General features: G+C 39.8%; 1 protein-coding gene and 1 non-coding gene across 2 annotated transcripts; both read right to left on the reverse strand.

Annotated features, from left to right (window-relative positions):
- Positions 1-10013: 10013 nt before the first annotated feature.
- TRNAS-GCU (transfer RNA serine (anticodon GCU)) lies at positions 10014-10095 on the reverse strand. Its single transcript has one exon. It is a non-coding gene; the product is annotated as a tRNA-Ser (tRNA).
- Positions 10096-16128: 6033 nt separating this feature from the next.
- On the reverse strand, positions 16129-25750 carry LOC110135162 (zinc finger and SCAN domain-containing protein 12-like). Its single transcript, XM_070456907.1, is given in 5 exon segments — positions 16129-19731; positions 19734-20495; positions 23860-24007; positions 24527-24972; positions 25111-25750. Coding segments are annotated over 4 exon segments (1830 nt in total). The 5' UTR covers positions 24935-24972; positions 25111-25750; the 3' UTR covers positions 16129-19219.
- Positions 25751-26596: the final 846 nt, after the last annotated feature.

Here is a 26596-nt window from a genome sequence, read left to right on the forward strand (position 1 = left end):
ATTTTATACATGTGGAAGCAATTATTTATTTATAATTTAACTCCATTATTTTATACAGATAGTAGGATATTATGCACACAGCTCCTCTGTTTGCTTGTTTAATTTTGGAGTTTTTCCCATAGGCATAGATCTCTTTGTTTTTGACAGTTGTATAATATTCTATCATATAGATTTATTTAGCCAGTCCTATATTGATGAGCAATTAGATTATTTCCAAATATTTTCTGTTTATAAATAATATTGTACTAAATATTTTATTTATTTATTTTTTTGACACTTGGTAACAATATCTTTTAACATCATTTTATCTACACAGTACTTTACTGTCTAACAGAATACTGAAAATATAGTCCAACATCCCAGTTTTAAGCGCAACAATCAGAGCCGCCATTGTATTTCGGAAGTGAGAGTGAAAGTGAAAAGTCGCTCTGTGTCTGACTCTTTGCGACCCCATGGACTGTAGCCCACCAGGCTCCTCCATCCATGGAATTTTCTAGGCAAGAGTACTAGAGTGGGTTGCCATTTCTTTCTCCATAAATAGTTTAATATATACCTCATCTTACACATATATGAATATATCTGTAGGATAAATTCCTAAAAGTAGAATTTCTGAATCAAAGAATATTCATTTATTATAGACTACTAAATTGCCTTCAAAAGTAGTTATGAAAATTTCCAGCTCTCTAACACTATCTGAAAGTGGTATCATGCCCAATCTTCATCAAACCTTTTGATTTTTGCCAATATACTAGTCCCTTATGTTTTCTGTGATGCCAAGAAAGGCCTCCATTGTGCCAAGACTATAAAAGAAAATTCTCATGTGGTTTTTTCTAGGACCTTTACAGCTTTATATTTTTCCTATTTAAATTCGTGAGCCACCTAGAAATTACTCAGTTGTAAAATATGAGATGTGGATTGCACACTTTTTTTTCCTCAGATGTCTGTCTACCCAGACATCAGTTTTCATTCCAATCCAAAAGAAGGGCAATGGCAAAGAATGTTCAAACTACTGCACAATTGCACTCATTTCACATGCTAGCAAAATAATGCTCAAAATTCTTCAAGCCAGGCTTAAACAATACATGAACTGTGAACTTCCTGATATTCAAGCTGGATTTAGAAAAGGCAGAGGAATCAGAGATCAAATTGCCAACATCCGTTGGATCACTGGAAAAGCAAGAGAATTCCAGAAAAACATATACTTCTGCTTTATTGATTATGCCAAAGCCTTCGACTGTGTAGATCAAAACAAACTATGGCAAATTCTTAAAGAGATGGGAATACCAGACCACCTCACCTGTTTCCTGAGAAATCTGTATGGAGGTCAAGAAGCAACAGTTGGAACTGGACATGGAACGACAGACTGGTTCCAAACTGGGAAAGGAATACATCGAGACTGTATATTGTCACCCCGCTCATTTAACATTGATGCAGAGTATATCATGTGAAATGCCAGGCTGGATGAACCACAAGCTGGAATCAAGATTGCTGGGAGAAATATCAGTAACCTCAGATATGCAGATGATACCACTCTTATGGCAGAAAGTGAACAGGAACTAAAAGCCTCTTGAAAGTGAAAGAGGAGAGTGAAAAAGCTGACATAAAACTCAACATTCAGAAAATGAAGATCATGGCATCCAGTCCCATCACTTCATGGCCAATAGATGGGGAAACAATAGAAACAGTGAGAGACTTTATTTTGGGGGTTCCAAAATCACTGCAGATGGTGACTGCAGCCCTGAAATTAAAAGATGCTTGCTCCTTGGAAGAAAAGCTATGACCAACCTAGACATATTAAAAAACAGAGACATTACTTTGCTGACAAAGGTCCATCTAGTAAAAGCTATGGTTTTTCCAGTAGTCATATATGGATATGAGAGTTGGACTATAAAGAAAGCTGAGCCCTGAAGAATTGATACTTTTGAGCTGTGGTGTTGGAGATGATTCTTGAGAGCCCCTTGGACTGCAAGGAGATCCAACTAGTCCATCCTAAAGGAAATCAGTCTTGAATATTCATTGTAAGGACTGATGTTGAAGCTGAAACTCCAATATTTTGGCCACCTGATGGGAAGAACTGACTCACTGGAAAAGACCCTGGTGCTGGGAAAGATTGAAGGCAGGAGGAGAAGGGGACGACAGAGGATGAGATGGTTGGATGGCATCACGGAGTTGATACACTTGAGTTTGAGCAAGCTCCAGAGTTGGTGATGGACAGGGAAGTCTGGCATGCTGCAGTCCATGGGGTCACACAGTCAGACACAACTAAGTGACCGAACTGAACTGATCTACTCAGATGTCCCAGTACCATTTATTGAGTGATCTGTCTTTTCTCCACTGATTTGAAATACCATTTTTATCAAATTCTTAAATATTTGTGCTTACTTCTGGATTTTCTATTCTGTTCATACTATAATATTTTTTTCATTGAAGTTTGTTTTAAAACCCAAAGGGCTTGTTCTTCCTTGTTATTCTTTTCTGAATTTTCCTGGCTACTAATGCTTGTTTACTTTTCACACAAATTTTTGAATGTATTTATCTAGTTTGAAAACAAAATTCTATGTTAATATTTATTGGCATTATATTAACACCTAGACTTATGATAGATGAAAGCTGACATTTTGTCTTGGGATCCCGGATGAGCCCTCAGGATGATAGCTTACGGTGAATGTTGCTGCTGGATTTGTGACCTTGGAAGAGGATTTAACTCTGGGGCCAAAGACAGTGTCACTCAGAGCTTTCAGTAGATTTTATTAAAGCAACAGGGATAGAGAGCACTTCCAACAATAGCACTGGAAGGGGGCAGGAGAGTACCCCCTGTGCCAGTTTTTGCAAGGCATCTTATACGCATTAGCGAGCTGTTGATCATGGATAAACACCTCAAGGCTGACAGAGTTGCAGCAGGTGCAGTTCTCTCCCACAACATACATATCTGCACAATGGGAGTCCTCTGTGGGTGAGACACATTGTATAAGTCTTGAAGGAAAACAGACTTCTTTTTTTTGGAAAACAGATTTCTAAACAAGATACATAGTTTCATTAATATAACTTAAGAAAAGCTTTCCCAGGAGTGAGATGTACTATTTTGTTGGGCAATTAGCAGCCCAAGGTTGGAAATAAGTTACTTTTAGGCAGAACCCATTGCCCTTATAGCAACACAGAACTAAAGGTGCCTGCTAAGTGGTTATAGTTGGAGCAAAGGAATGCAGGGGAAAAAAAGTTTGGCCACTTGCCACTGGCCTCCCTAGGCAGACCTGCCTAGCCCTTAACCCTTTCACTAACATGTAGAGAAAATTGATATGACTTTCTCTTCATATCTGGCTTCAGTAAACAAGATTTAAAGTTTTCTTATTATTGACCTGGTATTTTACTCTTAAATTTATTTCTCAACAAAACAAAAAGACAACCTACTGAATCAGAGAAAACATTTGCATATGACGTGATTGATAACTGGTCAGTGCCCAAACATATAAGGAGCTCATTTAACTCAAAGCAGAACTAAAGAAACCAAAAATCCCAACCTGATTAAAAATGAGCAGGAGACCAGAAGAGACATTATTGCAAAGAAGACATACAGATGGTCAACAGGCACCTGAGAAGATGCTCAACCTTGCTAATCATCAAGGAATTGTTAATGAAAACCACAATGAGATATCTCACACCTGTCAGAATGGTTATCCTCAAAAAGTGTATAAATAACAAATGTTGGAGAAAATATGGAGGAAAGGAACCCTTTTCACAGTTGGTGGGAATGTAAACTGGTGAAGCCACTATGAAAAACAATATGGAGGAGCCTCAAAAACTAAAAATAGAACTACCATGGTGGTGGTGGTTTAGTCACCAAGTCGTGTCTGACTCTTGTGGCCCCATGGAGTGTAGCCTGCCAGGCTCCTCTGTCCATGGGATTCTCCAGGCAAGAATAATGGAGTGGGTTGCCATTTCTTTCTACAAGAACTACCATATGCTCCAGAAATTCCATTCCTAGATATATACCCAAAGAAAATAAAAACACTAATTGAAAAATATACATGCACACAAATGTTCATAGCAGCATTATTTATAATAGTCAAGATGTGGAAGCAGCCTAAGTGTCAATTAACAGGTGAATGAATAAAGAAGATGTGGTATATATACACAATGGAATATTATTTAGCCATAAAAAGAATTAAATTCTGCTATTTCAAAAATGTGGATGGACCTAGATGCTACTATGCGTAGTGAAATAAGTTAGACAGAGAAAGATAAATACTTTATATTATCACTTATATATAGAAACTTAAAAAGAAACCAAATGAATAAATATAACAAAATAGAAAAAATTTATTTGTTTTATCCTTTTTGTTGCTATTGAAAACAGATCTTTTCTTTCATTCTGTGTGTGTGAAGGCAATTGATTCCTCTTGTTTATTTTTATAAGTATATTTAGTTTTATAAACAAATCCTTGGATACCTTCATATAATTTTAACTCTTTTCTAACTTATTTCTCATTAAATGCGTTGTCTAGTTCCTGCAGAGCAATATAAAATAATAGTAATCAGAATGGACATTTTTCTAACATGTTGCTAACTTCAAGAGAAGTCATAAGATGTTTCCTCTGAAAGCAGGATGGTGTTGATATAAGTTAGATATGTTTATCACAGTGAAGTAAGGAAATATCTATTCTTTTATTTAAATGTTTAATCTATCAAAATGGATGTTAACATAATAAAAGGCCTTTTCCATATTTACTAAATGTAGATGTTTCTTGTGAGATATGCTAATATGGTGAATTGTATTTAAAAACTTTAAAATTTTAAACAATTTTAATGCTCTTCTCCATCTTGCCATAGAAAAATTTTTACTCCTGTAATGTGCTGCTGGATTCTGTTTACTCTGATTTTATGTAGGGTTCAGCATAAATAAAAATATGTGGTTTTCTTTTTTAATTAATTGATTTTTGGTTGCACAGGGTCTTGTCTCTGCTCAGTAGTTGTGGTCCACAGGGCCTTTGCTCTTTGGCTTGAGGAATCTTCCCAAGACTGTGTCCCCACATTGGCAGGCAGATTCTTATCCACTGCACCACCAGGGAAGAACTAGGTGGGTTTTCTTATCAGTAATCAATTTTAGTTTAAAGATCATTATTTGTTCCCCACCCCAATCCAAGATCAAATAGTCTCTTCTTTGTCTATATTCTAACAGTTTTAAATGCATTAGTATCTGTTCTGTAACTAGTTTATTAAAATTCATCTGTGAAACTTATGTCTGATATTTTTTCAGGGTAGTTTGTTGACAACTTTATGTCTTCAATTGTAACTGGTCTGTTCAGATTTTTTATTTCTTCTAGGGTCATTTTCGTATGTTATATTTTCTAGAAATACACATATCCAGGTTCTTAAAATTACTCTGCATAGCGTTGATTAGGATAGTATCTTTTAGTTTTTCCTGAATTTGAAATTAAGAACATTTCTCACACACTGGGCTGTGCCCTGCGACCAAGAGAGTTGCAGGAACTCTCCCCAAAGAGAACGAAACTTTGGACTGAATGAAACTGGAGCGGAAGGGGCAACGCACCTCCTCTAGACTCACACCATTTCAACGCACGCGCCATTCTAGCCAGGTTATTTGAAGGTCCCTGGGAGCTGGAGATGCAAGAGAATGAAGAACCCAAAGAACTGGAGTAAATAAGGGGGACTGAGAGAGCAGAAGGCGCAGGTTGGGGGATTCCTCCAAGACAGTGGAAGCGCAGGAGCCGTAGCCAAGGCTGCCAGTCCATTTCACTTAAACATCACCGCAAACACCACCAGATAACTGTCCTACTGTGTAACGGTTAGCGCTCTGGGCTTTGAATCTGACGATCGGAGTTCATATCCTTCATATCATATCAAGCGACCTTTGGGTCCAGTTTAGCTTTGCCTCTCGGGTAAGCGACTAGGAGGAGCTCATTTCTGCACACACACACCCTGCTTTTTTTTCCTCCCCCTTTTTGAGTAACACCCCTTTCCGACGTAATGATGCGTTTAGCTTCAAGGAGAGAGTTATATTTCAAAGCGAAGGAGTTCTCCAGTCATCATTTAATGCCCCTTTCTGTGATTCCCAAGTGGCCCGAGCCCTGGAGAAGTCAGAAACGGGCATTTTCTCTTGGAAGTTTACAAACTCCTGGGGAGCCGGTGGAAAGGGAAGGAGAGTGAGATTTCCTGAGATGAAGGCGATCTCTGGCCTCAGAATCGTCAAGAACCCTCCTCGCCGCCCGCCGTGCCCCGAAGGCTGCTCACGGATGTGCAACCACTATCTAGGTTTTCCACACTTGTATACAAAAAATTGCTCATTCTCTATCTGAAATTCACATATAGCTGGGCATTGTGTTTCATCTGGCACCCCACCGCCGACCTCCAGCGGGGGTGCTTTCTTCGCCGCGGGGCATCTGCGGGAAGCGACCTCCCTGCTCACTGGGATCATTCTCGAGAGGTGGCCTTCTCTAAATGCTTTCCTTACCGACGCCCACCCCAACCCTAGCCTGGAAAGGCCTCAAGGCGGCAGCAAGCAGAGAAGGCAGGAGCGCAAGTTTCTCTCCCTCTGAGGGCCGTTTTCCCGCGCCTCCTCTTAGGCGCTTTGGATTGAGGTTAAAAGGAAATCTCGGCCTGCTTCCTCTCCGAAGTCTCCTGAAAGTCCACAGTCAAAGCAACTTCCCCTGAAAGAGTAAAAGCCTGTCTAGATGGAAAGGAAGAAAACTTACTCTGATTGAAAAAGAACAACAAAAAAGGGGGGGATGGCTGCTGTTATCAGGCTGGGAGGAAAGATACAGGTAATGCCAGCTGCAAAGTAAACAGGAATCAATGTTTTCCCCAAGATCAAGCAGCAACTGTAAAAAGCCACCACGGTCCGTCCTTTGAGTGTGCCTTCTTACGATGTCCCAGACCCACTCAGCTACGTCCCATCTATTACTGGAATACCTAAAAGCACCCTCTTTTCAAGACTATACCTAATCCCCAGTTAATCCGCGCTTCTTCTAATCCCTCCTCAGAAACAGCTATCCACCCAGACTGGCATCTCGCTCCCCTTAGAGCCTCTTTAGAGTCATTTAAAGTAACTAGGTTCTTAATAAAGGCGGTTTTCTCTCATTTCTTTTGTTGAGCGGTCTTTCCCGGAGTATCCTGTCGCTGTATTAATTCATTACACTGATTTTGTCAGGTTTGTTCCTGGTGGTCTTTGGCCGGTGTCTTAACACCACCTTAGCTTGCTCTGTGAGTCCTAGCTGCGTGGGTAGAGGAGGGGTTAGAACAACTAATCCTGGCAGAGCAGGGAAAAAATCAGGATAGGCACTCATGTTGATGCTGGAATGACAGGAGAAATGTGGGTCTTGGGGAAAAAAGATTTTACCAAGGCGGACAGCAACTAGGATAACCATGTTTTAAAACAAAATAGAATAAAACTAGAGTTTCAAACTTTAGCATTTATCAGGATTACCCCAGAGTTTATTCAGGCACAAATTGTTGGGCCCCAGTCCTGGAGTTTGTATTTCTAACAAGTTTCCAGGTGATAATGATGCTGGTGTTGCTTGGGAGAAACACACTTTTGAGAACGGCTGAACTAGAGTAGTCTCTTGGATTGCATAGGAGCTAATCCAGTGACCCAATATGAGACTAATGATTTAGACATTTAAAATTTTCATTCTAACAAAAGAATCAAATGAGTTCCACCCTACAACCACAGAAGGCTCAATTTCACCAGTCCCTGAAATCCATTAAATTTTTAATCAGTCCAATTTATAAACTGCCACTGGATATCCAGAAAATCTGTAATAAACAAAAGCCACCAAGCTCATGAGAAATCAGGACTCCTATTTCTTTCTCACTGCAGGTGCTTGTGCTTCCATTTAGATGACCTGTGACAATGCTAGTTGAAATGAAAATTCCTCTCATAGGGCTGCAGGAGCAGATGTGGTCTGGTCTCCTTTCTACTTATTAGGTTGGGGGGCTTCCCAGGTGGGGCTAGTGGTAAAGAACCTGCTTCCCAATGCAGGAAATGTAAGAGATGCGTTCCCCGTCCCCATGTCAGCAAGATCCCCTGGAGGAGGACATGGCAATCCACTCCAGTATTCTTGCCTTGAGAATCCCATGGATAGAGGAGCCTGACAGGCTACAGTGCATAGGGTCACACAGAATCAGACATAACTGAAGTGACTTAGCAGGCACACATGCATAAATTAATATAATCCCTATGGAGGAAGTTGGAAAATATCTTACAAATGACTACACCCTAGAACACAGCTTATCTCCTAGACATTTATATTATAGCTATAGACACACACGCAAAATGGTGTATATATTTAGATACAGATATATTTACCTTTTAAAATAAGTAACATTATATACATTGTCTTGCACTATGCTCTTTTTCATTGAACATTATATTTTGGATACATGCACCCATATGTTCAAAGAAGCACTATTCACAATAGCCAAGACATGGAAACAACTTAAATGTCCATCAACAGATGAATTGCTAAAGAAGATGTGGTACATGTATACAATGGAATACTACTCAGCCATAAAAAGAATAATGCCATTGGACCAACATAGATGGAACTAGAGATTATCATAAGTGAAGTAAGTCAGAAACAGAAAGACAAATGCTATATGACATCACTTACATGTGGACTCTAAAATATACAAATGAATTCATTTACAAATAGAAATGGACTCAAAGACATAGAGAACAGACTTGTGGTTGCCAAGGGCAGGGGGTTGGGGAGGGAAGGATTGGGAGTTTGGGGTTAGCAGAGGCAAACTATTATATATAGAATGGTTAACAACAAGGTCCTACCGTACAGCACAGGGAACTATATTGTGATACACCATAATGGAAAAGAATATATGAATAAAAAGAATATATATATGTAACTGTATCACTTTGCCATACAGTAGAAATTAATACCGGAAAGGCAATGGCATCCCACTCCAGTACTCTTGCCTGGAAAATCCCATGGATGGAGGAGCCTGGTGGGCTGCCGTCTATGGGGTCACACAGAGTTGGACACGACTGATGTGACTTAGCAGCAGCAGCAGAAATTAATACACCATTGTAAATTAACTATACTTCAATAAAAGTGTATCTTGGAGAGCTTAATACTATACATGCATACTGTGTTTCCGGAATGACACATCAGGGCCAATAATGTCCTACTGGTGGGAAGGGTAATTGACAACAAAACTTTGCTGTATAGATTTTTATAGTTTTTGAATCATATGAACATAGTACTTACTCCAAAATGGCAATAAATAAAATAATAATAAAATGAAAAAATACATTATATTTTTTCCTCCCAAAGTCTGTCAAGATGGAAGTCACAGGTAGAAACGGCGTGTTACTTTGGGGGGGGGGGTAGTGCATCACAGGGCATGCGGGGATCTTAGTGCTTTGACCAGGGATCAAACCTGTGCCCTCTGCAGTGGAAGTGAAGAGTCTTAACTGCTGGGCTGACAGGGAAGTCCCAGATTTTTATTACCTTTTTCTCGGGGAGAAATACTTAGCTTTAACTGAGAATATTGTAGTGTGTACTTTTTAGTTTTGTCATATCTCTAAGAGATAAATATTCTTCCTTGTCAATGATAGGGATCCTTAGAAATGGTTGCTTTTAAAGTTAAAAGATAATAGACAAAAATTCCCTAAAGATAAAATTAACCTGATAATGCCTTAAATAATCCATAATTTTGTGTACACTTCTCTATAAACAACTTCATAAGCTTCTCTAAATTTATTAGGCAATGTTTTTCTATGGTCTTCAATTAATTCTCCAGTGATTTCCTCAGTGGAAAATCTCTAAGCAAAACTTGGAATGAAAATTTCACAGGAGAATGAAACACTCATCAAATGTATCATTTAACAAAGTTCACAGCCATGACAATATGCTACTAAGGAAGTCGGGAATGGGGCGGGGGGCGGGGGGTGGAATAGAAGGAATTAATTCACGTCAGTCAACTGAGTAACGAATTACCTCGTACAAAATGAGTAACCACCCCCCACAAACTCAACCAGTCGACGAGGATGGGATTCGAACCCACGCGTGCAGAGCACAACGGATTAGCAGTCCATCGCCTTAACCACTCGGCCACCTCGTCGCATGTTGAGTTTTACTTCTTCAACGTCTTCTGGCAGGCGTTCTATAGTAATGCATCTAATCGTTCTGTTCCCGGCTTAATCGTCACAACCACAGTGTGAGTTAGGTGTCTTAAACTTCACAACGGACAATAATTGACGGACAATGCTTGGAGTGGTGAAGTTACTTGGCAAATACCTGATAACAGGTGAAACTAAGCATAATACACGTTGTTGGACACAGGCAAACATTGTCTTGCCAACTCAGCTCTGCGGCCCCGGGAAACACCCACCGGGCTTTCAAAGGGTCCCTCGACCGCTGCATTTCTCATTGAAGGGACCGATTTCCCCACCTCTTGATCAGAACTCCCAGGATCCCCGTTTTCTACGTGGTACCAGAATCCCGATTCCTTTCTATTTACTTCTGTGATATGCTCGCCAGCCAGGAGATGCCCTCATTTGTCTTTTGTTTTCCTCTCTTGGCATTGAACAGTCTGAAAAATCAGCAACGCAGGGGAATGTGTTTTGGAAAAAAGAAAAAGTAGAAAAGAGCGAGAGTCCTAATGGGAACTTGCTTGCATCGTAGCACAAGATTGGTTTAGCCTGACTCCTATCAACCAACGGTGGGGTGGGTAAATAATCCCAGATGCGGGAGTCAAGGTGCAGGTCCTGGTTATGGCTCTTTCCTAAGCCCCACTGTGCAGACCGGATTGAATAACCCCTAACATCCCTCTGGCTCTGACAACCTCTGGGATAAAATGACCATCAAGAAACCTTTTCCGCTCACAAGAGTTTGTGTACCTTTGAAGGTGGCTTAACGGTAAAGAATCTGCCCGCAAAGCGGGAGATGCAGGTTTGATTCCTGGGTCAGAAAGATCTCCTGGAGAAAGAAATAGCAAACCCACTCTTTCCTGAGGAAATCCCACCGATATAGGAGCGTGGCAGGCTACAGGCCTCGGGGGTCTCAAAAGTCAGACATTAAACAACGAAAAACAAAAATGTAGTGCAGAAGGTTGAAGTGTTCTTTTCTACCAAAAATGTTGGTCCCTTTTTCCTCTCTATGATATCTCTTAGCTCAGCCCTTAACTTTGTTGGGAAGGACTCCTATCTCAACTCATTCACCGAATTTCAAAATACCTTTGATCAGCACGAAGCCCTTAGAGGTACTTCATCTAAAATACCGAATAAAACCATCTTATTTGTTCCTTTGAATGGGGCGAGTAAATTGTTACCCTTTGCGTCATCGTCATCGGCTACCACTCACACCTACCTCTCAGAGACTCAAAGGCAACCTCATTTCACACCAGTGACTTCGGAACTATTCCTAGTGAGAGCTCGGGGGTGGGGGTGGGGATGGGGATGAGGATGGGGGGTGGATTTCTGCTGTTAACTAAGAGTTTCACTGAAGTTTAACTTATACCACTCTCCCTACAGCAACAGGTCAAGGAATGTATTTGTTTTGGTCTTATTACACCAATGTCAGTGTAAGTAAACAATAACTATTGTTAATAAATTTAATACCAAATCTAAGCATTAGAATTAAGGTACCTAGAAAGCATATTTTCAATTAATCAAAACTTTTGGGTTGATAATCTTAGTTTTTTTAACCATAAAGTTATAGTGAGTATTAAATTAGTGAAACATCAAATTAGTTAACATTAAATTAGTTAACATCAGTGAAATGCTTAGAAACTTGTCTTACAAATAGCTATTGCTGTGTAAATCATTTGATATTATGGTAGTTGTAATACTAGCAAAATAAATAATAAACTAATAATTAATTACATTAAATTGTATTCAAGTAGAAAAGAAAACCCAGTGGGGGGAAAATACCCCAAAACATTCATGATGGAATTCCTTGGCAGTCCAGTGCAGAAAACAAAATGATCATTGTAAGAAAATTAACACACTGATGAAAATAAAATAGGATGAAGCAAAAAAAAAAATCTGAAGAAACCATCTTCCCCCTGCTAGACATGTCCATAAATAAATGAGCAGGGCATATATTTAAAAATTCTGTCTCCTTTATGTATTGAAGTCTTGATGGATAAAATTATATTATACCTGGATTTTCTTTAAAATACAGGAGGAAAAATTTGGGAAATATATATATGTATATACATATATATTTAGAGAGAGATTGGCAAAAATACTAATTTTTACAGTTGGGTGATGAACACAGACTATGTTTTATTATTTTCTTTGTGTTTTTAAATAATAATAAAATTATTAAAATAATTTTAATAATAATAATAAATAATAGTTATAACTATATAATATATAACCATAAAAAAGTTATAATATATTTAACTTCACTTTATTGAATAAGCAAGGAAGAATTAATGCAACGGTCAGGGAGACAGAGTCAGTCAGTTTAGTCGCTCAGTCGTGTCCGACTCTTTGCGACCCCACGGACTGCAGCACGCCAGGCTTCCCTGTCCATCACCAACTCCCGGAGCTTGCTCAAACTCATGTCCATCAAGTCGGTGATGCCATTCAACGATGCCATCAGGATGACCATGCCATCCAACCGTCAGGGAGCGTATAAGTAAATAAGCAAAGACACATATAACTGTGTTGACAAGAAAAGCTGAGGTAGGGTTTAATACCCTATTTGTAGGAAATTCCTTATCCACAATTTAAAGGCCTGTAGGTAAAAGTGCGAAATTGAAAAACATCTGCGATCCACAGGCTGACAGCTCCGTGAAAGTTCTCACCCGCCCGCAATCCCCAAACCTTTCCATCCAATGACACTGTAGACTCCTCGCCCCCAACAACCCCCACCCCTTCCCCGCCTCACCCTCCAACCTGCGCTCTAAGCTTCAGCTTTTACTTTATTCCCTGGAAGTGCAGACGGTCGGTCGTGGAGCACAAGTTGGTGGCATTAAACCTGTCATGCTTCTTATTGGGGGAGGTGGGGACCTCTCTCTAGGTTTAAAAAATTTTGGTTCCCACCTTCTAGTCTTTATACCTGGGTAATGATAATAATGGCAAACTCCTACACAGCTCCTATTCTGGGGAGCACTAGCCTAAGTGCTTTACGCGCATTATTAAATAAGAGAATTCCTAGCAGATGCAAAGTTCTAAATAAAATTTATAAACAAGTCTTACTGTACAGCACAGGGAACTGTATTCAATATCCTGTGATAAACCATAATAGAAAAGAATATATGTGTGTGTGTAACTGCATTACTTGGCGGTACAGCAGAAATTAATGCAACGTGGTAAATCAACCGTGAAAGTGCAAATCACGCAGTCGTGTTCGACTCTTTGCGACCCTATGGACTATACAGTTCATGGAATTCTCCAGGCCAGAATACTGGAGTGGGTAGCCTTTCCCTTCTCCAGGGGATCTTCCCAACCCAGGGATCGAACCCAGGTCTCCCGCATTGCAGGCGGATTCTTTGCCAGCTAAGCCACTATCAACGTTACTTCAGTAAAATAAATAAAAAAAAAAATTAAGGTAATCCCAAGCGCCGCCCTTTGAAGATGGATGCCTGCCCAGGGTCCCACGCAGAGTTGCCCGGCTGCGGTTTAAACTGAGCACTCTTGTCTCCACAGTCCAATGCTGCTACCTTTCACGCAGTATTTCAAACGAGAAGGTTGCAAATTATTTCTCCCTAAAATCCAGTGGAGACGCGATCAAGTTTCATTGACTGGCTTGTTTTAGGTTTGACAAGCAAGGGAGAAGGAGAAACCAGTGGTGTAAAAAGTCTTAAAAAGAAACAGAACGCTGGGAAAATCAGAAGCCATTCTTAGGACCTAAATTGCCAAATACCAAACCAAAAGACGGGAAACAAGATCTGCTCAGTGCGCAGGTGAAGGCTTCCCTCGACTTTTCTGGAGGGTTTTGATGGATGTTGCTCTGGACTTCGGTTCTCTAGATGGGGAAAGCTGTGATTATAACTAGTTCTATGACGCGCTTCTCTGAGCTCTGATTCTATCCCTGATCACAATCCCCATGTCCATTCAAATCAGCTGCCCAGAGCTGAACCTTTCCCATCTGAAAGAGAATCTTGGCTAATATTTCAAAACTGCTCTCTCTGCATCCTGGAGGAATCAGGGGACCAGGTACGGTTCACCTTCTCCGAGAATTACGTGTCCCCAGGCACACGGAGAAGAAAAGGCAAGGTGGATAATGTGAACTGTAGGAAATTTAGGCTGTGGTAACATGGTTGCAACCTTTTCTGCTCCCGCTGGGATGCGCGCTTGAGTTTCTGAAATAGAAATTCCAGGAAAGCAGCCTCTCTTTGGATGTATACCCTCCCTTTCTGTCAGTAGGTAAACAAGCCACATAAACAAGGTGTTAGACAATACTGGGATGACAAACTCAAAGTTGGGGTATTAGGGTGGATAATGATAGGAAGAGGTTCCAACATATTCCCATGTTAACATCTGGATCCTAGCAGGGTCATAATTTTCACCCACCCAAGTAGCTTTCAGCCATTCCCAAGGCCACAGACCTTTCTTTCAGATTGCCCCCCTCCTGTTTCCAGACCAGATATTGGGAAAATCTGGTGGGGAGTGTGGCTGACTTTTTCTCTTATCAGGGAATGCTAAGGAGCTGGATGCAGAGAGTTTCGTGGAAACCGGTCTAGTGCTGGAACACTGCCTGGGTATTGCTTGGACCTTGAGATTAAGACCTCTATCTCTCTGCCAAGGGAGACAGACCTTCTTTGTGGTTGAAGGCATTGCTTTTCTAGAGTCTCTAATGAATCAATGCTCTGATGAATCAATCTTTTTAAAAAAGATTATTATTTTAATAATTGAAGTACAGTTGATGTACAATAGTTACAGGTGTATGATACAGCAATCTAAAAGTTTTAAAAGGTTAAACTCCATTTATAGCTACTATAAGATAGATTATATTGTGTTGTACAATATATCCTTGTAACTTATTTTATACACGATAGTTTGTACCTCTTAAGCCTCTATCCCTACATTATCCCTCCCTGCTTCCCTCTCCCCACTGGTAACAGCTAGTTTGTTCTCTTATTTCTGTGTTCCTTTTATTATATTCATTACTTTTTTAGATTTCACATGTAAGTAATATCATACAGTCTTTCTCTGATTTCTTAATATCCTTCAGGTCCATGTTGCTGCAAGCATGTATTTGTTGATGGATACTTAGGTTGCTTTCATATCTGAGCAACTGTAAATAAGAACATTGGGGTGCATGTTATTTTTTTGACTTAGTGTTTTAACTTTTTTCAGGTATATATGCAGGAGTGGAATTGCTGGGTCATATGGTAGCCGTGCTTTCTCAGAGTCTCTGATGAATCAATACAGTACTTGTTTTCTTCCCTACATTTATTTTTAAAACAAATTACAAACATTCCTGAAATTCTATCTTTAACATCACTTTAAAGAGAATATAAGCTCACGTTTCAATGGTTAAAAAACAGAATCCCCCTCAAATTCTTTTTTCCATTTTCTGGAAGTGACTAGTGATCCTTATTGAGGGTCTTCAGAATCCCTTACAAGATTTTACTGCCCGTGGGTCAGGCTGTGCCTATCAAGGGTTTGTGTTGGTTGATAACCCAGTGCTGAAGGCTGGGAACCAACATTTTCACTGAGGTAAGAAGCCCTTTTGAGAAGCTACTTTAGATTTTGACGCTGTACTACACAATTGAAAGCAACCTGGATCCATGGCTAATTCATTTCAATGTATGACAAAAACTACTGTTATGATGTAAAGTAATTAGCCTCCAACTAATAAAAATAAATGGAAAAAAAAAAGACTTATTGTCTGCTACTTAAAAAAATAAAAAATTAAATGTTTCTCTAAGTCAAAAAAAAAAAAAAAAAAGCAACCTGGAGATTCAATGCAATTCCTACCAAAATTCCAATGATATATTTCACAGAAATAGAACAAACAATCCTAAAATTCATGTGGAACCAACCAAAATAGACACCCAATAGCCAAAGTGATGTTGAGAAAGAAGAGTGAAGCTGGAAGCATCACACTTTCTGATTTTAAACTATATTACAAAACCATAATGATCAAAACAGTATGTTATTTGCATATAACAGACATACAGATCAATGGAACAGAGTCCAAAAATAAACCCATGCATATATGGTCAATTTATTTACAACAAAGGAACCAAGAATATACAATGGGGAAAGGACAGTCCCTTCAATGAACAGCATTAAGGAAACTGGAACACAAGCAAAAGAATGAAACTGGGCCACTCTCTTACCATCATACACAAAAACTGTCAAAATGGATTAAAGAGTTGAACATAAGACCTGAAACAAAACTTCTAGAAGAAAACATAAAAACTCCTAGAAGAAAACATGAAGGGTAATCTACTTGATATTGGTCTTGGTGATGAAAAATGCAAAAAAAAAAAAAAAAAGTCAGACCACATTACATTAAAAAAGCTTCTGTTCAGCAAAGAAAGCCATCAACAAAATGAAAAGACAACCAACCTACAAAATGGGAGATACCACATGGCTGATGGGGGAGTTAGTATTCAAAAGTATAAAGAACTTATACAACTTGACAGAAAAAAAAAACCAATTAAAAAAATGGGCAGAGGATCTGAATAGACAGTTTTGCAAAGAAGACATACAGATGGCTGACAGGTAACATGAAAAGGTGCTCTGTATCACCAATTATTAGGAAAATGCAAATTAAAACCAGACTGATATCACCTCAAACCTGTTTGAATGGCAATTACCAAAAGGCAAGAAATAAATGTTGGTGAGGATGTGGTGAAAAGAGAGTGCTTGTACACTGCTGGTAGGAATGTAAATAGGTACTCTCACTATGGGAAACAGTATGGAGATTCATTAACATGATCCAGCAAGTCTACTCCTTGGTATTTACCCAAATGAACAAAAACACTAACTCAAAGATACCTGTACACCCCTGTTCACTGCAGCATTACTTACAATAACCAACACATGAAAGCAAACTAAGTGCCCATCGACAGATAAATGGATAAAGAAAATGTGGGTGTGTAATAGAGTTCAGCCAAGAGGAAACCTTGCCATTTGCAACTTGAGGATATTATGCTGAGTGAAGTGTCAGAGAAAGACAAATACCATATGATCTCACTTATACATGCAATCTAAAACAATAGGAAAAAAAATAAAATTCATAGAGAACAGGTAGGTGGTTGCCAGAGTTGGGGGAGAGGGTAAGGGTGAAATGGGTGAAGGGGGTGTCAAAAGTACAATCTTCCAGTTATAAAGTCATTGGGATGTAATATACAACATGGTGACTATAGTTAATACCGTATTGCATACTTGAAAGTTGCTAAGAGGGTTGATTTTTTTTTTTTCCTGTTTGCACTGTAGATATTCCCAGCAAAGTGAAAGTGAAGTTGCTCAGTCGTGTCTAACCCTTTGTGACCCCATGGATTGTAGCCTGCCAGGCTTCTCCATCCATGGGATTCTCCAGGCAAGAATGCTGGAGTGGGTTGCCATTTCCTTCTCCGAAGAGGGTTGATCTTAACTGTTCTCATCAAAAGAAGAAAATTTTGTTACCTGTGTTGATGGATATTGACTAGACATTTTTCTGGTGATTATTTCATAATATATATGAATACTGAATCATTTTGTTGTAGATCTGAATATGCAAATTACATCTAAAAAAAGTGTTGGACTAGTGAGTCACACTTGACTTGGGCTTCAAGGACTGACACAATATTTAATAACTCTTAATGCTCCATATTTGCCATTTAAGAAAACACTGTATTTATATGGATAGGCTGGAGCCTGAAGAGAGTTAAATATCATTGGCCTAAAAGAGAAATGATAGTTTTATTCACCTCGGAAGTGAGAGGTAGCAACTACAAAGAGACAAGGGGAAACATTCTCCATGAACAGGAAAGTTTTGAGTCTTGTTTTCAGAGGATTAAAGGCAGTAGTGTGGAAAAGCGACAGAATGACAAATCAGCAGACTAGGTAGCCTAAGAGGGACTTAAATACACCAATATTTTTACCATGGTTGGGCCAGATTTTCTTGCTATTGACAGGGAATTCTATTGCCCGATAAATATTGTAAAATCCAACAGAAGTCAAGTGCAGTCACAAAACTGAGGAAATATTTTTCCAGTGCTTGAAAGCTATTACCAGCTTCAGCAAAGTCCCTCACTACATTGACTGAGGGAGGTATGCAGTGCTGAAGCTGAAGGAGATTTCAGTTGTGTTAATGTAATTTGTAGGAGATGGAAAATGCTGGAATGAAAGGCTTACTTTCTCCTCTTCTCTTTTGTCCTCTGTTTGAACTCAAGGAGCTGTGTTCACAATGAAAAATGTGTGCTCTAGGCTTTAGCCATGATGGCCACACTAGACTTTGATGTACTGTGGGCCCAAACCTCTATGCCTTCCACATCACTTAGAATGTAACACATCTTTTTTCATGAGGAAATGGTAGTTCTGGGGCGGGGTGGGAGGTGGGTTTGCCGGGGGGAGATGTCAGGATTGGGAAGGGTCTGCAGGCCACCCAATTCTGGTCAGAGACTTGGTTAGGAAGACAAGGTGGTAGAGAAACAGACAACTGATCTCACACATTCCAAGCTCTTGGATACTCCAGTGACCTCAACTGGTACCGTGAAAAGCAATTTCAACATTAAACTAGGCTAAGGCTACTCAGAAATCAAAATGATTTCAAAAAGCAAAACATAAAAACTCATGAATTCAGCATAAAAAATAATTTTTTAACAGAAGCCCTTGTTTACCTTTTCACTGTATTAACTGACACTCCATTGCATTTAACAAAGGTAATTATAGGTAAATTTCTTGTTGATGTTTATTTTCCCAAATTCTCAACTTTTCCAGCATTTATGACCTTTAAACAACTTTTCAACACAGTATCTCTGACATTTTTTAAGTAATGAAGTTTAAGAAACATTTCACCTCAATTTAAAAAAATTCTGAATTCTACTTGAAGTTGTCACTAGACATCTTGGCAAGGAGTCATTTTAGTGGATTCTCTGGTGACGAATCAGAGCTGAGCTTCTAGGCTTTACCTCATTCACACCACTGCTGAGGCTTAGCAGGATGTGGCCTCTCTGATGTTGGATTAGCAATGCTCTCTACCTAATAGGCCTTTCCACACTATTTATATGTGTAGGATTTTTCCTCAGAGTGGACTCTTTTATGTTTATTGAGATTTGATTTACAGCTGAAGTCTCACTCACACTGAGAACATTCAAAAGGTTTCTCTCCTATGTGGATTTTGAGATGATGACTAAGACCTGTCTTCTGACTGAAGGCTTTGCCACACTCTTTACATTGATAAGGCTTCTCCTTGTTGTGAATCCCCTGATGTTCAATAAGATGCTCTCCCCTTATAAAGGCCTTGCCACACTCAGGACATTGGTAGGTCTTATCCCCATTCTGGATTCTTTTGTGGTTTCTCAGGCCAGTTAACTGTGTGAAGGTCTTTCCACACTCATCACATATATATTTTCTTAGTTTAGGAGAGTTTCTGTGCTTTCCTCCTAACTTGTGTTTGTTAAGGCCTGAGTATCGACTGAACGCTTCACCACACTCATCACATTTATAGGGCTTCTCCCCAGTGTGACTTCTCTGATGTATGACCAGGGTTGAGTTCACTCTAAAGGTTTTTCCACACTCAGCACATTCATAAGGTTTTTCCCTGAGTGAATTCTGTGATGTATTACAAGTTCTGAGCTTCGGCTAAAAGCTCGTCCACATCCAGGACATTCAAAAGGTTTCTCTCCAGTGTGGAGTCTCCGGTGTTGGTTAAGTCCTGCATACTGAGTGAAGGCTTTTCTACATACTTTACAATCATAAAGTTTTTCTTTACTGTGAATTCGCTGGTGCTCAGTAAGATTTGAATGCTGCCTGAAGGTTTTCCCACATTCATTACATTCATAAGGCTTCTCTCTGTTGTGCAATTGTTTATGTTCAGTGAGGTCTGCACTATGGCAGAAGGTTTTCCCACAGTATATACATTCAAAAGGTTTCTTTTCAGTGTGGAGACTCTGATGTTTTGAAAGAACTGATCTTTGACTAAAACATCTGCCACATTTATTACACTGATGAGGCTTTTCTACAGTGTGGATTTTGAGATGTTGAGAGAGGCCTGCTTTCTGACTGAAGTCTTTGCCACACTCTTTACACTGATCGGGCTTTTCCTTGCTGTGAAGCCCAAATTCTGTACTGGAGTATGGTTTCTTCCCATTGTGGATCCTCTTGTGCATATGAAGGCCTCTCATCCAGGTGAAGGTTTTCTTACATTCATCACAGTCATGTATTTTCTCACCTGTGGCATCCCCATTCTGCATTTCCAAACTTTCACTAGGCTCATTGTCTCCTCTCTGTATGGCATGCTGACATATAGTTTCATGATGTCCATCAGACCCCTCCCTACACCAATCTGTTTCTTCACAAGGTTCCTGTTTCACTTCTAATGCCAAATTCTCAGTCCTCATCTCACCATCTGAAACAACACACCACACAATTTGAGGAGAAAAGGTAACTCAAAAATGATTTAACAGACAGAGCTAGGAGGGTTAATGTTTATTTCAGATTTAATAGAGCACTTTCTATCTTTTCTTTATTTAGTGTCAGGGATTCAGAGAAACAGGTGAGCCAAATAAAAGGAATGGGAGTAATAGAGGTGTAAACAGTAATACAGGTGAGAAAGAATAAAGCATGGCTGATTTGTCAATATGGTAAAATTGATAGGCTGTCCCTTCTGTGATTACCTAAGACTGTAATTTCCACCTACCATAAGACTTTCTTTATTGACACCCTTCCTTTCTGGTTTGCTGGCTTTGATTAAGAATGCCACCATATAGAGAAGCCCATGTGGCAAGGAACTGAAGGTGGTCAGCAACCAGGAAGGAAGTAAGGCCCTCTATCTGTGTGACTGCCAAAGAACTGAGTCCTGCCAACATCCATGTGAGGTTGGAAGTGGATCCTTCCTCAGTCACAACTCAGGTGAGAACCTATCTTTGGCAGCAACCTTGTAAGAGACCCAGAAGTGGAGGACCCAGCTAAGCCACATACCCAGACTCTTGACCCACAGAAACTATGAGATAATAAATGTGTGTGGTTTAATTGCTAACTTTGTGGTCATTAATTGAGCAGAGAAAAATTCAATTACACTAAATATACAAGATACACATCTAAGATAAAATGATTGAGTAAAGTTATGAATAAAGGATGAGCAAGAGAAAATTGAGCAAATGCAAATAAAAAGAAAGGCATCATGATCTCAATTTCAGAAAAAAGGTGAGATTCAAGCCAAGAGCATGAAATGGGACAAAGAAAAATACTTTATAACGATAAATAAACTTTAAAATTTATAGTGACCATGGAACAGATATGAATAATTACATAGAAAATAACAAAGGAACAAATTTTCTAGAGCAGAAATTATAGATAAGATAAAGAGACAAAACAAATAACAGACTTTATTTATTTTTAAATAACAGACTTTAATCATTCCTTTCTCTGTCTAGAAAAAACCACCAAATGGACAAAAAAATAAACATTCAGAAGATTGACAAGATTGTTTAATCTATGGATAAACATGTATATCAAGTTCTGTATCTGGAAAATAGAACACCTTCTCAGATGTTCAATGACCTTTAATGAAAACTAATTTTTGGGTCATAGGAAAACCATAATAAACTCCAAAAGGTGTAAACAACACAAGCATTCTCTGATAACAATAAATCTACAATTAGTAACAGAATCAGAAAATAAGCCCTTCCATCTGAAAATTTTAAAACTTTCAATTGTTGGTTCAAAGGAAAAATAAGTTTCAGATTTTCTAGAAAATAACTAAAATGCTACATTTCAAAACATTTGGGATTCATCAAAACCAGTGTTCAATGAAATATTTGTAGCATCAAATATTTATATTAGTAGTAGATATACAGATCGATTCAGCTCAAAAATTAAAAACTAAAAAGGACAACTAATTAACCAAGAGAATCTGCTCATTTAGGAACACTTTTCTCTCTTCTGTCTCATTCCCCCTGCTTAAGCTTCCTGGGAACATTTCTGATACAAACTACTATAATCTGAAATAAATAAATTTTAAAAACAAGGGAGAACATAAGGAATGAATTAACAAAAGTAAATGCAGAGACAAAATATGATACAGAAAAATAATGGAACATTGTAATGGTAAAACAAAACTGAATACACCAATATGAACTCATAATTTTTAGGAGAAAAAAAAAAAAGTACATTTAGCTCCACCCATAAAATGCTAGAAGTATTGTTACCCGAGGGAAAAAGAACACTCCCAGCATCCAGATTTTGTACTTCAATAGCCTTCTCCATTAAGAAGAATTAAAGCTCCTTCAGAAAGGGTTGATACCAAATCTGGGTCTAGGGAAAGTACAAGGTGAGCATGGAATAATCAATTTTGTTCAGAAAGCAAGGATTCAAAGCTCATAGGGTCATGGCAAAAAGAGTGAGGAACAGGGTAGAAGACATCCAAACTAGACAAAGATGTATCAATCTGAGTTTTAAAACAAGTAATAACTGTGGTAGATTGAAACACACTGACTCAATGAAAATTACTAGCCCATAATGATACTAACACAAAGAAAGTCCTAAAATCCCATGTTGTCCTAAAATCCCATGTTGTCCTTTGAGGTGCCTATTAAACCATTCCTTGAATTTGAAAATTGGTATATACGGGGGTAAACTAAGCATCAATCTTGACTGTCTAATATGAAGTGATCAAACAGATGATTTGATGATTTCTTCACTATAAAGAAGACTAACAGTTAATAACATAGAAGGAATGAAAGAGTTACAAAATCATTCTGCAACACTTAATAAAATGATTGACCCATTGAAGAATTCTCAAACATTTTGTATTTTGTTGCTGGGAAACTAGCCAATCACATACTGCCAAAGTGACACCACACAGTTATAAACGGGAAAAATTAGCTGTTCAATGGAGGAATCATATTGCCATGTCTTTCAATCTTTTTTCCATTTTATGGAAATACAGCATACATGGGCAGCAAAATAAATGATTCAACGAGGAAGCAACCAGAAAGCTTCACAGAATAGGAAACTTGCCCAGGGTCATGAAAATGTCTGGGCCATGAAAGGGAAAATGGGAAAGGGAAACTGTTCTAAAGCAACCAGATGTCTCCCACAGCCATGGATTCTATCCTGGTTTGCACAAATCAGCTTTAAAGACATTTTGGAAAAAATGGACCAATTTGAATTTGCACTGAGTTTAGATAACATTAAAATGTATTGCCAAGGAAAAGGGAAGATAATTAACTGAACAAAATAGATTACAAAATAGCACATAGAAATGATCTCTTTTCAGTGAAAGGAATGTGTGTATACACATATATGCATACAAAAGATATTCAAATATAAAAAAAGTCATTGTAATCTCTGGATGATAGAATATTATGCTTGTTTTCTTATTTTGCAACTCTGTATTTTCTAACTTTCTACAATGCATATATACTTCTCTGGTAATAATAAGAGGTAACTTTCAAAACAGTCAATATAGTTTTACAATGTTAATGCCCTATCAGAGTCTACTTAAGGATGTAAGCATCAAAATACTTGAAAGTAACATCTGCTACAGATGATCTGCAGAAAATTCAACTATGCATATTTAAAATTAACATACTACAGAGGCTGTTCTGAGATGACTTATCACCTTTTAATCATTATTACCTAAAATGTCAGCTTTGTCATACCCTTTAACAACTCTTGTCACAAGGAATTAACATGTCATACTTCACAAAAAAAAAAGGGGGGGGGGACTTCATTTCATTCCAAATTCCCTAGAGAAATTCTTGCCTCACCTGTTTCCTCTGATGGTCGGGGCTCAGGTCTTTTGCCCTTGAACTGGACTGCTGGGGGCTGAACTCGGGTATATGAAGATTCTTCATCTAGTGTTTGAAGGGTCATTGTCTGCAAAAGTATCTTCTGTTCCAGAGCACAAGCTGAAACCTAGAGACAAGTGGCACTCATTAGGCCTGAATTTAACAGGAACTAAACCTCAGAAAAGAGTCTCCAAGAAACATCCCTGGAGAAACTAGAAGAGAAACCAGGGCGTTAGGGTGCTAAAAGGTAGCCAGAAAGGTAAGTGATGCTTACCTTTTGATCAGAAAGTCTGATCAAATCCTGTCTCTATCACTTCATTTATTGGCTACGTCTCCTCCGCTAAGTTACACAACCTCTCTGAACTTAGTTGCCATATGTGATACCACCTAGTTCTTTGTTGCTGTGAATGTTGAAATGACCAGTATAGTACATGGCATGATACTTACAGAATGCCTTCAGCATCTTTACTCCATCCCTGAATCTCCTGTTTCCCACCCTTCCCCTCCTTACAGGACTGGCTTAGAAAGCAGCTCAGTTCCTTGCTGAATGCTAGGTTTTCCCACTGTTCTCAGAGCCTCTACACTTGAGAAAGTTTGGCTCCCAGTTCCCCACAACCACATCAGACTTGTCTCTTCCTATTTGTACATTTCTCTTTCTTTCCAGATTCTCCAGCATGGTCACTGCTTCTTCCCCACTCTCTGGATGATGCTCCTGAACCGGGACCTGGAGCTCCTGGGGCAGGATGGACAGGAACTGCTCCAGCACCAGCAGGTCCAGGATCTCCTCCTTGGTATGTGTCTCTGGTCTGAGCCACAGATGGCAGAGCTCCTGGAGCCAGCTCAGGGAAAGCTGGGGTCCAGGGGAATCCTGGTAGCAGAAGTGCCTAAACTGCTGCCTGAAGATCTCCCGGGCAGGAGGCTGGTTCTCTGGAAGGCTGAGACCCTGATTCCTGGGGTGGTCTTCCTCCAGCTTCACTGTCACCATCATAGGGCCCTGCTGACCCCATGGGGCTTGGAACAGCTGACCAGCAGACTTTCTTGTGTCCACAGCCATCATGCCTGGAGTTTCAACTGAAGGCTTCTGAGGGCACCCTGGGGAATAAGAATTAAGTGATAAAGGGATACATGGCAAATACTTCGAAGAACCCACACAAGAAAGAAGACGACCTGTAACCAAGATAACTAATTTTATTAATTCACTAAACCCACAAATATGTTTTAGAAGCCTACCTTGCACAGAAACAGTTCAAGGTGTTTGAAACGCATTAGCAGAGTGTCCATTCTAGTTGAAACAGTAAAATAAACACAACCAATATGAAAAGTGTATAATATGTGAAGGAGATAAGTAAAAATATATAATTGCCGGGGGTAGGGTGGGATGAAGACTTGCACTTAATGGAACATTTCTCCAAAATCCGGCGTTAAGTATGTGGATGTGGCCCCAGCCTAAAACAAACATTTCTAATCACTTGGCACAGTTTTTCCACATTTGAGTACATACGATCCAACCTGTGGGAAAGGAAAAGTTACAAACCACAGCCAGAAAATTACTGATGTTTTCGTGCTAATCTTGCAAAACGGAGAGCGGAATTCCACTTCGTTCACACAGTAGTGGTGGCCCTGGTTTCGTCAGAGTGTGGGAAGCATGGTTGCCAAAAAGGGGACCCCCAAACCCAGGACAGGAGCCTGGCTGAGGGGTTTGGGGCCAGCCTTCCCAAAGCCTCTCAGACAGATGCCTGCTGCCAGCCTCTCCAGGCACCGGGTGTCCCAGAGCTGGAACCAGGGCTGGTGCTGGCTGTTTCATGCGGCCCAGTAAGTCTGGGGTCTCGCAGGGTTGAACCCGAGAACAAGGCGGAGGGAAGCCACAAGAGACTCACCAGACAGGAGCGCTGGAACTCGGCGCCCGGAACTGGACGCTCAGGCGCGCCCGGCTTCCGGCGACTCCAGGAGGTCACATCCCTGAGCGTGCCCCCGTGACCCGCCTCCGCGCGCGTGCCAGGCGTCTCCTGGTTACCTTGCAGTGCTAGGACGCTACAGGTTCGTTTCTAGAGGTTCAGGACTAAAGGCGTTGACAGATAGCACTAAACCCAATTACTGGATCTCTGAGAGTTTAAAAAAAAAAAAAAAGTTTCGGACACTCGCTCTTGTGAACCCGTCAGGATACGTGTCTTATAACTGAAAGTGTATGGGAAGAATGCTTGGTGACGACATGGAAAAAAATGATTGCCCTCTGCCTTAATGGCGGTAGGCCGTTGGCAGTCGGCATCACTACCAGTTTGTCTCCCCTCTGCCTTCTCCCTGGGTGTTTTCATCTCTGTCCTGCGCCCAGAACAGGATTTCCCTCTAAGAGGGAACCGAGCCTTCCCTCTAAGGAAGGAACATGATTGCTATCCTTTAGGACCTTGTGAATATGCTGAAACCAGCAAGAAACCCTAAGAAAGTAGAGATGGTAGAGAAGAAATAAGTACAGATGTGGGAAAGAGCTTGGGCCGGAAGACAATGGAAATTTAAGAAGCCAGTGGGAAGTCCAGGAGTTGGGGAAACCATCCTGGGGCAAGAAATGGAAAAGAGATTTGTGAATTGAACTAGTTCAGTTGAGTTCAGTTCAGTCTCTCAGTCGTGTCCGACTCTTTGCGACCCCATGAATCGCAGCACACCAGGCCTCCCTGTCCATCACCAACTCCCAGAGTTTACTCAAACTCATGTCCATCGAGTT

The sequence above is a fragment of the Odocoileus virginianus genome, chromosome 27 (assembly GCF_023699985.2).
Source record: "Odocoileus virginianus isolate 20LAN1187 ecotype Illinois chromosome 27, Ovbor_1.2, whole genome shotgun sequence".
Lineage (NCBI taxonomy): Eukaryota > Metazoa > Chordata > Mammalia > Artiodactyla > Cervidae > Odocoileus > Odocoileus virginianus.